This window comes from Coregonus clupeaformis, chromosome 9 (assembly GCF_020615455.1).
Source record: "Coregonus clupeaformis isolate EN_2021a chromosome 9, ASM2061545v1, whole genome shotgun sequence".
Lineage (NCBI taxonomy): Eukaryota > Metazoa > Chordata > Actinopteri > Salmoniformes > Salmonidae > Coregonus > Coregonus clupeaformis.
In genome coordinates this window covers 11,771,610-11,786,653 of record NC_059200.1, presented here as the reverse complement: position 1 = coordinate 11,786,653, position 15,044 = coordinate 11,771,610, and the positions used below count along the sequence as shown (strand labels likewise).

Sequence of the window (15,044 nt, the reverse complement as noted above, 5' to 3'; positions counted from 1 at the left end):
ATGTTAGCTAACCCTTCCCCTAACCTTAACCCTAACCTTAACCTCTAGCCTAGCTAACATTAGCCACCTAGCTAACGTTAGTGTTAGCCACCAAGCTAACAAATTGGAATCCGTAACATATCATACGTTTTGGCAAATTCGTAAAAATGTAAAAAATTGCAATTCATAACATGTCATATGAATTGTAATCCATACCATACGAAACATAACATATGCTAACTGAAATGTGACGTATTCACATGTACTATGTTACGTCTACCCCTGAGTCCAGGTTGACACTAGACTGGGCTGCCTGTCATTCATTAACAACAGGACATAGATTATATAGATTTCCAATGTCCTCCAGCATCTAAGTTAGTATAGATATAGATATCGTTATTATAGATCTCCAGCGCGTTGTGTTGCTGTTCTATGTTAAAGTGGGTTATATCTGGTCCTGGAAACATTAAAGGCTGCCTCCCTATTTAGTGAACTGCTTTTGGGTGGGGAGGAGGTGAAGAATGGGTGAGGGGTGTGGAGGAGGAGAGGAGCGGGAGAAGAGGTGTACACAGAGAGACAGGTGAGAGACGACTCAGAACGGTCTGTCTGTCACTGTCTCTCACCGTGTTACCTCTAGTTAGCTCTGCTCTCAGCTCCTAACACACACCACCACCACAACCTGAGAGTGCTCAGAGGCATGAGGGAGAGAGGGAGAGAGGGAGGAAGGGAAGGAAGGAAGGAAGGAAGGAAGGAAGGAAGGAAGGAAGGAAGGAAGGAAGGAAGGAAGGAAGGAAGGAAGGAAGGAAGGAAGGAAGGAAGGAAGGAAGGAAGAAAGGAAGGAAGGAAGGGAGGACTGGAGTGGTGAGAGGCTATGCATTTAACAAGCCTCTGAGGTCCCACCCAGTCTCCAACCCCATGGTCAGGTGACAGCGAGAGCAGGCTCTGAGCTCACAGTGGAACAGAACACACTATGAGGGGTGGGAGAGGAGTGGAGGGTCATAGTAGTAGTGTGTTGGTTCTTACCTGTCTGGCTGCGTCTCTGAGCGTACGCCACCACCACAGCAGCTAGCACCACGCAGCACAGCAACGTTACGGTGTTGGCCATCTGGAGACAGAGACACAGAGGAGCATGTCAGAGTTCTGCTGGGTCAGGGAGGGACGGGACCGCACGGTCCGACTGGCTGAAGGGAGACAGTCAGACGCCTCGGTCAGCGCCTTGGTCAGACGCCTCAGAACTGAAAGAGAGGCTTTCCCTTTCCTTCTCTCTGTTTCTTTTCCCTTTATATCCTACTATAGGGCTAACACACTACATGACTACAGGGCTAACACACTACATGACTACAGGGCTAACACACTACATTACTACAGGGCTAACACTCTACAGTCCATGTGGGTTTTAATGACATTATGAAGGGCAGCTCTGAACAGTTGAAACTGGATTTCAAAGAGCTGATTGACGCTCTGCTAGACACAAATAAAATACCCATCATATCTGGCCCTGTGCCCTCTCTGAATCGTGGCATTGAACGCTTTAGCAGGATTCTTTCTCTTCACACTGGCTACGTGATTATTGCAGCTCAATGGGTGTAACTTTTGTTGACAATTTCGATACCTTTTGGAAACAAAACACGTTTTATAAGGAGGATGGGATCCACCCAAATCATTTGTGTTCCTGGATCCTCTCTCAGCATTATAAGGCTGTGTTGAGACAATGACTTTTCAATGACCCAAGCCCAGCTCAGTTAATCCCTACCATTGTGTCACTGAGTCATCATGATGCTTTAGCATTATACCAGGGGGCATTGGTAGACACAATGTAAGTAACCTAATTTATGTTCCTCTAACTGCCCTGAATGCCTCTGCTGATCCTACAGTTATTGTATGCAGCAATCATGTGCCTATGAACCAGATTTATGATGTTAGCACTGAGGTGGTGTGCCCTAGTAGGAAGTCCACTGTGTGCAGCTCAGCCTGCACTAACATAAATAACATGAGAATATCTACTTCTGCTAAGCTTCCCAGTAAAGCAATGAAAACAATCAAGCATCCCAGAAAAGTGCTCAAAATAGCCCACGTTAACATATGTAGCTTAAGAAACAAGGTTGATGAAATCAATAATTTACTAGTAACAGATGACATTCATATTCTGACTATCTCTGAAACTCACTGTAGATAATACCTTTGGTGATACAGTGGTAGCAATACAAGATTACAACATTTACAGAAAATACAGAAATGCCAATGGTGGAGGTGTTGCTGTTTATATTCAGAACCACATTCCTGTAAAGATTAGAGAGGATGTGATGAGGTGATTTTTATGGAGTCAGGCACAGGAGGGTAAATCATAGAATAACAGGATTTATTCTGAACCACAGAGTTACTCAGTAATGCGTAAAAACACTCCAGTGCGCAAAACAGGGGCACTGGAAAATACAAGGCACACTGAGAATATTCCCGGCGATACAAAATACACGGAGCTCCACCGAGCTTCTCTCTCCTCCACAATAAACAATCAGACACAAAGACAAGGGGGCAGAGTGAACACTGATACAGGTACTAATGAGGGGATAGGAACCAGGTGTGTGTAATAAACAAGACAAAACAAATGGAATGATGAGATGAGGAGCGGCAGTGGCTAGAAGGCCGGTGACGAAAAACCCCGAAGCCTGCCCGAACAAGGAGAGGAGGCAGTCTCGGAGATAGTCGTGACAGAGGATCTCATGTTAAATACTGTTTTAGTAATATGGCTACAGGTTCATCTGCCTCACCTAAAGCCCGTTCTGGTGGGAAGCTGCTATAGACCACCAAGTGCTAACTGTCAGTATGATAATAATATGTGTGAAATGCTTGATAATCTATGTGATATCAACAGAGAAGTATATTTTCTGGGTGATTTAAATATTGACTGGCTTTCATCAAGCAGCCCACTCAACAAAAAGCTTCAAACTGTAACCAGTGCCTGCAACCTGGTTCAGGTTATCTGTCAACCTACCAGGGTAGTTACAAACAGCATAGATATGAAACAATCAAATCACATCTTTACTAATGCAGCAGAACTAATACAGTGTATAAGAGGTCATATAATAAGTTTCGTAGTGATTCCTATGTTGTTGATGTAAAAAAATATTTGTTGGTTCGTGGTGTGTAATGAGGAGCAAACAGACGCTGCACTTGACACATTTATGAAATTGCTTATCCCAGTTACTAATAAGCATGCACCCATTAAGAAAATGGCTGTAAAAACTGTTAAATCCCCGTGGATTGATGAGGAATTGAACAATCGTATGGTTGAGAGGGATGAGGCAAAGGAGATGGCAAATAAGTCTGGCTGCACAACCGATTGGCAAACGTACTGCAAATTGAGAAATCATGAGACTAAACTTAATAAAGAGAAGAAGAAACTACACTATGAAACAAAGATAAATGACATACAGAATGATAGTAAAAAGCTTTGGAGCACCTTCAATTCAATTTTGGGAAATAAGTCAAACTCAGCTCCATCATTCATTGAATCAGATGGCTCATTCATCACAAAACCAACTGATATTGCCAAGAACTTTAATTATTTTTTCATTTGCAAGATTAGTAAATTTAGGCATGACATGCCAGCAACAAACGCTGACACTACACATCCAAGTATATCTGACCAAATTATGAAAGACAAGCACTGTAATTTTGAATTCCGTAAAGTGAGTGTGGAAGAGGTGAAAACATTATTGTTGTCTATCAACAATGACAAGCCACCAGGGTCTGACAACTGGGATTGAAAATTACTGAGGATAATATTTGCCATATATTCAATTTAAGCCTACTAGAAAGTGTGTGCCCTCAGGCCTGGAGGGAAGCTAAAGTCATTCCGCTACCTAAGAATAGTAAAGCCCCCTTAATTGTCTCAAATAGCCGACCAATCAGCCTGTTACCATCCCTTCGTAAAGTTTTGGAAAGAATAGTGTTTGACCAGATACAACGCTATTTTACAGAAAACAAATTGACAACTTTCAGCACGCTTATAGGGAAGGACATTCAACAAGCACAGCAGTTACACAAATGACTGATGGTTGGCTGAGAGAAATTGATGATAAAAAGATTGTGGGGTTATTTTGTTAGACTTAGACTGTTTGTCTGTTGAAGAAAAACGTATGTGTTATTGCTTTACACCCCCTGCTATATTGTGGATAAAGAGTTACCTGTCTAACAGAACAGAAGAGGGTGTTCTTTAATGGAAGCCTCTCCAACATAATCCATGTAGAATCCGGAATTCTCCAGGGCAGCTGTCTAGGCCCCTTACTTTTTTCAATCTTTACTAATGACATGCCACTGGCTTTGAGTAAAGACAGAGTGTCTATGTATGCGGATGACTCAACACTATACACGTCAGCTGCTACAGCGACTGAAATAACAGCAACACTTAACAAAGAGCTGCAGTTAGTCTCAGAATGGGTGGCAAGGATTAAGTTAGTCCTAAATATTTAAAAACTAAAAGTATTGTATTTGGGACAAATCATTCACTAAACCCTAAACATCAACTGAATCTTGTAATAAATAATGGCCTGGAGGGAAGCAAAAGTTATTCCTCTACCTAAGAATAGTAAAGCCCCCTTTTACTGGCTCAAATAGCCGACCAATCAGCCTGTTACCAACCCTTAGTAAACTATTGGAAAAAATTGTGTTTGACCAGATACAATGCTATTTTACAGTAAACAAATTGACAACAAACTTTCAGCACGCTTATAGGGAAGGACATTCAACAAGCACAGCACTTACACAAATGACTGATGATTGGCTGAGAGAAATTGATGATAAAATGATTGTGGGGGCTGTCTTGTTAGACTTCAGTGCAGCTTTTGACATTATCAATCATAGTCTGCTGCTGGAAAAACGTATGTGTTATGGCTTTACTTTTTTCAATCTTTACTAATGACATGCCACTGGCTTTGAGTAAAGCCAGAGTGTCTATGTATGCGGATGACTCAACACTATACATGTCAGCTACTACAGCGACTGAAATGACTGCAACACTTAACAAAGAGCTGCAGTTAGTTTCAGAATGGCTGGCAAGGAATAAGTTAGTCCTATATATTTCAAAAACGAAAAGCATTGTATTTGGAACAAATCATTCACTAAACCATAAAACTCAACTAAATCTTGTCAGAAAATATATAGAAATTGAGCAAGTTGAGGAGACTAAACTGCTTGGAGTAACATTGGATTGTAAACTGTCATGGTCAAAACATGTTGATACAACAGTAGCTAAGATGGGGAGAAGTCTGTCTATAATAAAGCGCTGCTCTGCTTTAACAACACTATCAACAAGGCAGGTCCTACATGCCCTAGTTTTGTCGCACCTGGACTACTGTTCAGTTGTGTGGTCAGGTGCCACAAAGAGGGACTTAGGAAAATTACAATTGGCTCAGAACAGGGAAGCACGGCTGGCCCTTAGATGTACACAGAGAGCAAACATTAATAATATGCATGTCAATCTCTCCTGGCTCAAAGTGGAGGAGAGATTGACTTCATCACTACTTGTATTTGTGAGAGGTATTGACATGTTGAATTCACCGAGCTGTCTGTTTGAACGACTAGCACACAGCTCAGACACCCATGCATAACCCACAAGACATGCCACCAGAGGTCTCTTCACAGTCCCCAAGTCCAGAACAGACTATGGGAGGAGCACAGTACTACATAGAGCCATGACTACATGGAACTCAATTCCACATCAAGTAACTGATGCAAGCAGTAGAATCATTGATTGATTTAAAAAACAGATTAAAATACACCTTATGGAACAGCGGGGACTGTGAAGCAACACAAACATAGGTACAGACACATGTATACAAACACATGATAACATACGCTCTATACACACACTTACACATGGATTTTGTGTTGTAGATATGTGGTAGTAGAGTAGAGGTCTGAGGGCACACAGTGTGTTGTGAAATCTGTTATGAATGTATTGTAATGTTTTTAAAATTGCATAATGGCCTTAATTTTTGCCGGACCCCAGGAAGAGTAGCTGCTGCCTTGGCAGGAACTAATGGGGATCCATACTAAACCCCAGGAAGAGTAGCTGCTACCTTGGCAGGAACTAATGGGGATCCATAATAAACCCCAGGAAGAGTAGCTGCTGCCTTGGCAGGAACTAATGGGGATCCATAATAAACCCCAGGAAGAGTAGCTGCTACCTTGGCAGGAACTAATGGGGATCCATAATAAACCCCAGGAAGAGTAGCTGCTGCCTTGGCAGGAACTAACGGGGATCCATAATAAACCCCAGGAAGAGTAGCTGCTGCCTTGGCAGGAACTAATGGGGATCCATAATAAACCCCAGGAAGAGTAGCTGCTGCCTTGGCAGGAACTATCGAGGATCCATAATAAACCCCAGGAAGAGTAGCTGCTGCCTTGGCAGGAACTAATGGGGATCCATAATAAACCCCAGGAAGAGTAGCTGCTGCCTTGGCAGGAACTAATAGGGATCCATAATAAACCCCAGGAAGAGTAGCTGCTGCCTTGGCAGGAACTAATGGGGATCCATAATAAACCCCAGGAAGAGTAGCTGCTGCCTTGGCAGGAACTAATGGGGATCCATAATAGATACAAATACATCTCCTCACCCCAGCAGGCAGGGATAAGCAGCCTGACCTCAAACACCCCCTACCACCCATATCTCCCTACATTCATAGAGATGGCAATACAGATTTGATTTAAATTGCTTAAGTCATTGTCATTTATTACATTGTAATTATGGCCTAAATTTTATTTGGGAGCCGTGATGGCATTTCACAGTGAGGATAGGTCATATTTCTTATGTTACTCTTTTTTATTCCTTGTCATTCACAGGTGTGTGGCCGAAGTGCACCACAGTCTGGAGAGAAACTCCATGAGATGCTAGACCAAGAGCTGGTTCAGTCAGAGCTGGTTCAGTCACAGCTGGTTCAGTCAGGGCTGGTTCAGTCACAGCTGGTTCAGTCAGAGCTGGTTCAGTCACAGCTGGTTCAGTCACAGCTGGTTCAGTCGCTGCAGATTCAGCCGAACCATCATGGCAGACAAGTGCAAAGTCATCCTGCAGCTTCTCGACATCTTCCAGAGCAGACGCCTCGTGGCAACCCTGTGGCAACCCCGTGGCAACCCCGTGGCAACAAAGATCTTTCACTATTTAGAGGACCTGCAGATTAACATTGCAGCCAACAAAGAACTACAGTATGAGGCTTGTTCACACTACTTTGACGCAGTTTACGACTTGCCCTTTGCTGTGAAAACAAAAATCTTGAGCACTGTTGAAGAGGCATACAGCAATGCAGAGGAAAAACATGCAAAGTACATGTCAGATGGACAGCCTGCCATGGAGTTACACCAAGACGTTAGGATGTTTGATCCACGTCACATTGCGTTTATGGATGACAGAGTGTCCGGCTTCAAGGCTATTCCAGGTACCGAGAGATGAACTGGATGCCTACTTGACCAATGGAGGACCAGCAGCACTGAGAGCCACAGTGAGTGGGGTGGCGGATTTGGATATCTTCTGAGATGGACTTCAAGAGAGACTTCCTGTGCTGAGAACCCTGGTCAAACGCTACAAAGATGCAGTCTCAAACTCAGCTGATGCTGAGCGAAGCAACAGTATCTACAAGCTTGTGTTGTCCAGCGGTAGACGATCAACCTCTAACGACAACCTACGAGCCTTGGTCTTCATGTACCACAACCAACGACTCCGCAGTGGAGCTGATATGGAGGAAGATAGTGAGGATGAAATGGAGGATTACCCCCACCTCTCATTATGTTCAGAAAAAGAGCTGTGTTTGTTCAAAAAAAGAAACAGCCCAAAAGAGCACTTTGTCTCAAATTTTTTCATGGAAGGTGAACTTGAGATATAATATGTCTTAATTGCAGATTGGACCCCAGGTGTTTCTTTTGTCCTAGTTTAATCTGTTTTAGTACCTACAGAGGAGGAGAGGAAGGGATGGGAGGAGGAGAGGAGGGATGGGAGGAGGAGAGGAAGGGAGGAGGGGAGGAGGAGAGGAAGGGAGGAGGAGAGGAAGGGAGGGAGGAGAGGAAGGGAGGGAGGAGGAGAGGAAGGGAGGAGGAGGAGAGGAAGGGAGGGAGGAGGAGAGGAAGGGAGGGAGGAGGAGAAGAGGAAGGAGGAGAGGAAGGGAGGGAGGAGGAGAGGAGGGATGGGAGGAGGAGAGGAAGGGAGGGAGGAGGAGAGGAAGGAAGGAGGAGCGGAAGGGAGGAGGAGAGGAGGAGGAGAGGAAGGGAGGAGGAGAGGAGGAGGAGAGGAAGGAAGGAGGAGAGGAAGGGAGGAGGAGAGGAAGGGAGGGAGGAATCTGTTTTAGTACCTACAGATTATGAGGCATGTTGGAACTCTGAGCTACCCCTTGTTTGTACAGAAAAATAATCAAAATTGAGCACTTTAAATGTTTCAAATTGTTTTTGTATTATGTATTCTGCTTAAAATCGTCCTAAAACTGTGCACATATGACTTTGTAATGCTTTATATGAAATTAACGTGGGGAAAAAAACATCGCAAAATGTATCGCAGAATTCCATCCAGTCTGGAGAAGGAGAGGTTTACTCTGCTCGACTTAACTACAGATTCATATGAAACAGACTTTCTACTTCCTTCATCTACAATGACCAGTTCTACCTTAGGTTGTCTCCCAAATGGCACCCTATTTCCTATATAGTGCCCTATTGTCTCCGGTCTAAAGTAGTGCACTATATAGAGAATAGGCTGTCATTTGGGAAGCATTTAGTTGATGCTGTCAATCTCTTCTGAGTGGAAATTAAATCCCTTATGTTTGAATTAATGGTTCAAACAACTGTAGAGGATCCTGAATAAAAACGTATACTTCTGAAACTCCAGACTGTCATGGTGATTGACACTTCATATTTATTTCATCTTTACAGAAGTAGAAGCGAATGACAGGGGTGAAATTAAAACTGCATTCCCAATCCCCATCTCCCTGTTTGCCTGGCTCTGTCAGAGGACCAAATGGCACTCTATTCCCTATTTAGTGCACTACGCTTAACCAGGACACAATACGGCCCTATATAATAAATAGGATGAGATTTAGAAGTGGTATTTAGCTCATCAAAACAGGAACAATACTCTAGGTATTTGGCAGCTGGGAATATTTTACTTAATGGTGGCCTCTGGCTCTCAGCATCCCAGTCTCACAGTCCTCCTCCTCATCCACACGTTTATGACCTCATATTTATTTATTCATTTCTTATTTCTCCTAGAAGCTAAAGAGGCGTGTTGGCTGGTTAATTAAAATGTATAATTCATTGCTGTATTGAATGGTTTCCTGCCTCTCTTTGTGAAGTCCAGTGGACATTTGCATTTAAATTGGAAATTCCATTGAATTGTGCAGGGATATGTTTGGTATGATGCATCACAGAATGGAAGGCTGAGAGGAAGGGAGGGAGGAGGAGAGGGAGGGAGGGAGGAGGAGAGGAAGGGAGGGAGGAGGAGAGGAAGGGAGGGAGGAGGAGAGGAAGGAGGAGAGGAAGGGAGGGAGGAGGAGGAGAGGAAGGGAGGAGGAGGAGAGGAAGGGATGGAGGAGGAGAGGAGGGAGGAGGAGAGGGTGGGAGGGAGGAGGAGAGGAAGGGAGGGAGGAGGAGAGGAAGGGAGGGAGGAGGAGAGGAAGGAGGAGAGGAAGGGAGGGAGGAGGAGGAGAGGAAGGGAGGAGGAGGAGAGGAAGGGATGGAGGAGGAGAGGAGGGGAGGGAGGAGGAGAGGAAGGGAGGGAGGAGGAGAGGAAGGGAGGGAGGAGGAGAGGAAGGGATGGAGGAGGAGAGGAGGGGAGGGAGGAGGAGAGGAAGGGAGGGAGGAGGAGAGGAAGGGAGGGATGAGAAGAGGAAGGGAGGGAGGAGGAGAGGAAGGGAGGCATATTTCACAGACAGCACAGTTTTATCCCCCTCCTGCCCATCTGAAAGACCAAAACAGGTTCTTGCTTCCTACAGTCAACTGACTGAAAAAAGACACATGTATTTGCCACATGCGCCGATTACAACAGGTGTAGACCTTACAGTGAAATGCTTACTTACAAGCCCTTAACCAACAACGCCGTTTTAAGAAAAGAAAGTGTTAAGTAAAAAATAGATAAGTAAAAAATAAAAATGCAAAATAATTAAAGAGCAGCAGTAAAATAACAGTAGGGAGGCTATATACAGGAGGTACCGGTACAGAGTCAATGTGCGGGGACACCGGTTAGTCGGGGTAATTGAGTTAATATGTACATGTAGGTAGAGTTATTAAAGTGACTATGCATAGATAATAAACAGAGTAGCAATAGCAAATAGTCCGGGTAGCCATGAATAGCTGTTCAGGAGTCTTATGGCTTGGGGGTAGAAGCTGTTGAGAAGCCTTTTGGACCTAGACTTGGCGCTCCGGTACCGCTTGCCGTGCGGTAGCAGAGAGAACGGTCTATGACTAGGGTAGCTGGAGTCTTTGACAATTTTTAGGGCCTTCCTCTGACACCGCCTGGTATAGAGGTCCTGGATGGCAGGAAGCTTGGCCCCAGTGATGTACTGGGCCGTACGCACTACCCTCTGTAGTGCCTTGCGGTCGGAGGCCGAGCAGTTGCCATACTAGGTGGTGATGCAACCAGTCAGGATGCTCTCAATGGTGCAGCTGTATAACTTTTTGAGGATCTGAGGACCCATGCCAAATCTTTTCAGTCTCCTGAGGGGGAATATGCTTTGTCGTGCCCTCTTCACGACTGTCTTGGTGTGTTTGGACCATGATAGTTTGTTGGTGATGTGAACAACAAGGAACTTGAAGCTCTCAACCTGTTCCACTACAGCCCCGTCGATGAGAATGGGGGCGTGCTCAGTCCTCTTTTTTTCCTGTAGTCCACAATTATCTTGTTTGTCTTGATCACGTTGAGGGAGAGGTTGTTATCCTGGCACCACACGGCCAGGTCTCTGACCTCCTCCCTATAGGCTGTCTCATCGTTGTCTGTAATCAGGCCTACCACTGTCTGGTCGGCCTTCAACACAGATAATATTTAGGTCCAGAGAAGACAGGGTTACTAACACATTCTAAAGTGTATTAAGCAAAAAAACAAACAGAACAGAGCACAGCAGACCTGGCTGGTTGGGTGGAGGCTGGGTGGAGGCTGGGTGGATGAGACTGGGTGGAAGAGACTGGGTGGAGGCTGGGTGGAGGCTGGGTGGATGAGACTGGGTGGAAGAGACTGGGTGGAGGCTGGGTGGAGGCTGGGTGGATGAGACTGGGTGGAAGAGACTGGGTGGAAGAGGCTGGGTGGATGAGACTGGGTGGAAGAGGCTGGGTGGAGGAGGCAGGGTGGAAGAGACTGGGTGGAAGAGGCTGGGTGGAAGAGGCTGGGTGGAAGAGACTGGGTGGATGAGACTGGGTGGAAGAGGCTGGGTGGAAGAGGCTGGGTGGAGGAGGCAGGGTGGAAGAGGCTGGGTGGAAGAGACTGGGTGGAGGAGGCAGGGTGGAGGAGGCTGGGTGGAAGAGACTGGGTGGAAGAGGCTGGGTGGATGAGACTGGGTGGAAGAGGCTGGGTGGAGGAGGCAGGGTGGAAGAGGCTGGGTGGAAGAGACTGGGTGGAAGAGGCTGGGTGGAGGAGGCAGGGTGGAAGAGGCTGGGTGGAAGAGACTGGGTGGAGGAGGCAGGGTGGAGGAGGCTGGGTGGAAGAGACTGGGTGGAAGAGGCTGGGTGGAGGAGGCAGGGTGGAAGAGACTGGGTGGAAGAGACTGGGTGGAAGAGACTGGGTGGAAGAGGCTGGGTGGATGAGACTGGGTGGAAGAGCCTTGGTGGAGGAGGCAGGGTGGAAGAGGCTGGGTGGAGGAGACTGGTTGGAGGAGGCTGGATGGATGAGACTGGGTGGAAGAGGCTGGGTGGAAGAGGCTGGGTGGAAGAGACTGGGTGGAAGAGACTGGGTGGAAGAGGCTGGGTGGATGAGACTGGGTGGAGGAGGCTGGATGGATGAGACTGGGTGGAGGAGGCAGGGTGGAGAATGCTGGGTGGAGGAGGCTGGGTGGAGGAGGCTGGGTGGAGGAGGCTGGGTGGAGGAGGCGCGGATGACACTGGGTGGAGGAGGCTGGGTGGAGGAGTCTGGGTGGAGGAGGCTGGGTGGAGGCTGGGCGGAGGAGACTGGCTGGGTGGAGGAGGCAGGGTGGAGGCTGGGTGGAGGCTGGGCGGAGGAGACTGGCTGGGTGGAGGAGGCTGGGTGGAGGAGGCAGGGTGGAGGAACAGAGCAGAGCTGGCTGGGTGGAGGAGGCAGGGTGGAGGAGGCTGGGTGGAGGAGGCAGGGTGGAGGAGGCAGGGTGGAGGAGGCTGGGTGGAGGAGGCAGGGTGGAGGAGGCTGGGTGGAGGAGGCTGGGTGGAGGAGGCAGGGTGGAGGAGGCTGGGTGGAGAAGGCAGGGTGGAGGAGGCTGGGTGGAGGAGGCTGGGTGGAGGAGGCTGGGTGGAGGAGGCAGGGTGGAGGAGGCTGGGTGGAGGAGGCTGGGTGGAGGAGGCAGGGTGGAGGAGGCTGGGTGGAGGAGGCTGGGTGGAGGAGGCAGGGTGGTGGAGGCTGGGCGGAGGCTGGGCGGAGGAGACTGGCTGGGTGGAGGATGCAGGGTGGAGGAGGCTGGGTGGAGGAGGCTGGGTGGAGGAGGCTGGGTGGAGGAGGCAGGGTGGAGGAGGCTGGGTGGAGGAGGCTGGGTGGAGGAGGCAGGGTGGTGGAGGCTGGGCGGAGGCTGGGTGGAGGAGACTGGCTGGGTGGAGGAGGCAGGGTGGAGGAGGCAGGGTGGAGGAGGCTGGGTGGAGGAGGCTGGGTGGAAGAGGCTGGGTGGAGGAGGCTGGGTGGAGGAGGCAGGGTGGAGGAGGCAGGGTGGAGGAGGCAGGGTGGAGGAGGCTGGGTGGAAGAGGCTGGGTGGAGGAGGCTGGGTGGAGGAGGCAGGGTGGAGGAGGCTGGGTGGAGGAGGCTGGGTGGAGGAGGCTGGTGGAGGAGGCTGGTGGAGGAGGCTGGTGGAGGAGGCTGGGTGGAGGAGGCTGGGTGGAGGAGGCTGGGTGGAGGAGGCAGGGTGGAGGAGGCTGGGTGGAAGAGGCTGGGTGGAGGAGGCTGGGTGGAGGAGGCAGGGTGGAGGCACTCTGAGACCTGTATTCAGACACCCTGTTCTACATAGTACTGCAGACAGAGAGCAAGTGATGAGGGAGAATGAGGTTGCAGCAGAGCAGGACTATGTCCTTAGGAGTTTTTACTATATGTTATTACACTCTCAGACTGTAGCGTCCAAACCATGTATTTGATGTATTTGATACCATTCCACTGATTCTGCTCCAGCCATTACCACAAGCACGTCCTCCCCAATTAAGGTTGCACATACCTTCTGTGCTTAGGGTGTAAACAGCTCAGCTCACTGACTCATTGAAGGAGAGCTCTGAGGCCATGAACCGTGACTGTGTGTGAGTGAGGGTGTCACGTTTCACATTTCAAGTGTTTTATTGTCACGTGTGCTAGTACAGTGAAGCCTTTCTTGCTCTTCCCCAACAATGCAGTAATCAATATCAGTAATAAAGTCAAGTAGAACAAAAACACACCAGAAATAGAAATAAAAAGAACAGGAGAAAGTAAGAAGCTACATACAGGGTCAGTTCCAGGGTCAGTAGCTATATACAGGGTCAGTTCCAGGGTCAGTAGCTATATACAGGGACAGTTCCAGGGTCAGTAGCTATATACAGGGTCAGTTCCAGGGTCAGTAGCTATATACAGGGACAGTTCCAGGGTCAGTAGCTATATACAGGGTCAGTTCCAGGGTCAGTAGCTATATACAGGGACAGTTCCAGGGTCAGTAGCTATATACAGGGTCAGTTCCCGGGTCAGTAGCTATATACAGGGACAGTTCCTGGGTCAGTAGCTATCTACAGGGTCAGTTCCAGGGTCAGTAGCTATATACAGGGTCAATAGCTATATACAGGGTCAGTAGCTATATACAGTGCCTTGCAAAAGTATTCATCCCCCTTGGCGTTTTTCCTATTTTGTTGCATTACAACCTGTAATTTAAATGGATTTTTATTTGGATTTCATGTAACCAATTACCTTCAGAAGTCACATAATTAGTTAAATAAAGTTAAATAAATCTAAGTGTCACATGATCTGTCTCATGATCTCAGTATATATGCACCTGTTCTGAAAGGCCCCAGAGTCTGCAACACCACTAAGCAAGGGGCACCACCAAGCAAGCGGCACCATGAAGACCAAGGAGCTCTCCAAAACAGGTCAGGGACAAAGTTGTGGAGAAGTACAGATCAGGGTTGGGTTATAAAAAAGTATCAGAAACATTGAACATCCAACGGAGCACCATTAAATCCATTATTAAAAAGCGGAAAGAATATGGCACCACAACAAAGCTGCCAAGAGAGGGCCGCCCACCAAAACTCACGGACCAGGCAAGGAGGGCATTAATCAGAGTGGTAACAGAGAGACCAAAGATAACCCTGAAGGAGCTGCAAAGCTCCACAGCTGAGATTGGAGTATTTGTCCATAGGACCATTTTAAGCCGTACACTCCACAGAGCTGGGCTTTACGGAAGAGTGGCCAGAAAAAAGCAGTTGCTTGAATAAAAAAAAAATAAGCAAACATGTTTGGTGTTCGCCAAAAGCAATGTGGGAGACTCCCCAAACATATGGAAGAAGGTACTCTGGTCAGATGAGACTAAAATTGAGCTTTTTGGCCATGAAGGAAAACGCAATGTCTGGTGCAAACCCAACACCTCTCATCACCCCGAGAAAACCATCCCCACAGTGAAGCATGGTGGTGGCAGCATCATGCTGTGGGGATGTTTTTCATCGGCAGGGACTGGGAAACTGGTCAAAATTGAAGGAATGATGGATGGCACTAAATACAGGGAAATCCTTGGGGGAAACCTGTTTCAGTCTTCCAGAGATTTGAGACTGGGATGGGATCTTCCAGCAGGACAATGACCCTAAGCATACTGCTAAAGCAACACTTGAGTAGTTTAAGGGGAAACATTTAAATGTCTTGGAATGGCCTAGTCAAAGCCCAGACCTTAATCCAATTGAGAATCTGTGGTATGACTTAAAGA

At 47.5% G+C, this 15,044-nt stretch overlaps 2 protein-coding genes across 2 annotated transcripts in view; both read right to left on the bottom strand.

Annotated features, from left to right (window-relative positions):
- cntfr (ciliary neurotrophic factor receptor) overlaps positions 1-15,044 on the bottom strand; it is a 523,825-nt gene that overhangs the window by 333,139 nt on the left and 175,642 nt on the right. Inside the window, exon 2 of the mRNA XM_041885239.1 lies at positions 1,003-1,084. Within this exon, the coding sequence (XP_041741173.1) occupies positions 1,003-1,084 (82 nt within the window). The remainder of the gene's footprint in view (positions 1-1,002; positions 1,085-15,044) is intronic.
- LOC121574499 (extensin-like) lies at positions 7,607-13,389 on the bottom strand. Its single transcript, XM_045222749.1, has 3 exons — positions 13,360-13,389; positions 11,056-13,060; positions 7,607-7,704 (listed from the first exon to the last, which is right to left on the bottom strand). The coding sequence occupies exons 1-3, from the start codon at positions 13,387-13,389 to the stop codon at positions 7,607-7,609; spliced, it is 2,133 nt and encodes a 710-aa protein (XP_045078684.1).

Bases quoted from the DNA above. Each gene is read 5' to 3' on its own strand.
- LOC121574499 (XM_045222749.1), bottom strand. From the start codon at position 13,389: ATGGCCTCAGAGCTCTCCTTCAATGAGTCA. The intron at 13,061-13,359 runs GTGAGCTGAGCT...TCCTCCACCCAG, and splicing joins AGCTCTCCTTCAATGAGTCA to CCTCCTCCACCCAGCCTCTT. The intron at 7,705-11,055 runs GTTTGTTTTTTT...CCTCCATATCAG, and splicing joins GGTCTGCTGTGCTCTGTTCT to CTCCACTGCGGAGTCGTTGG.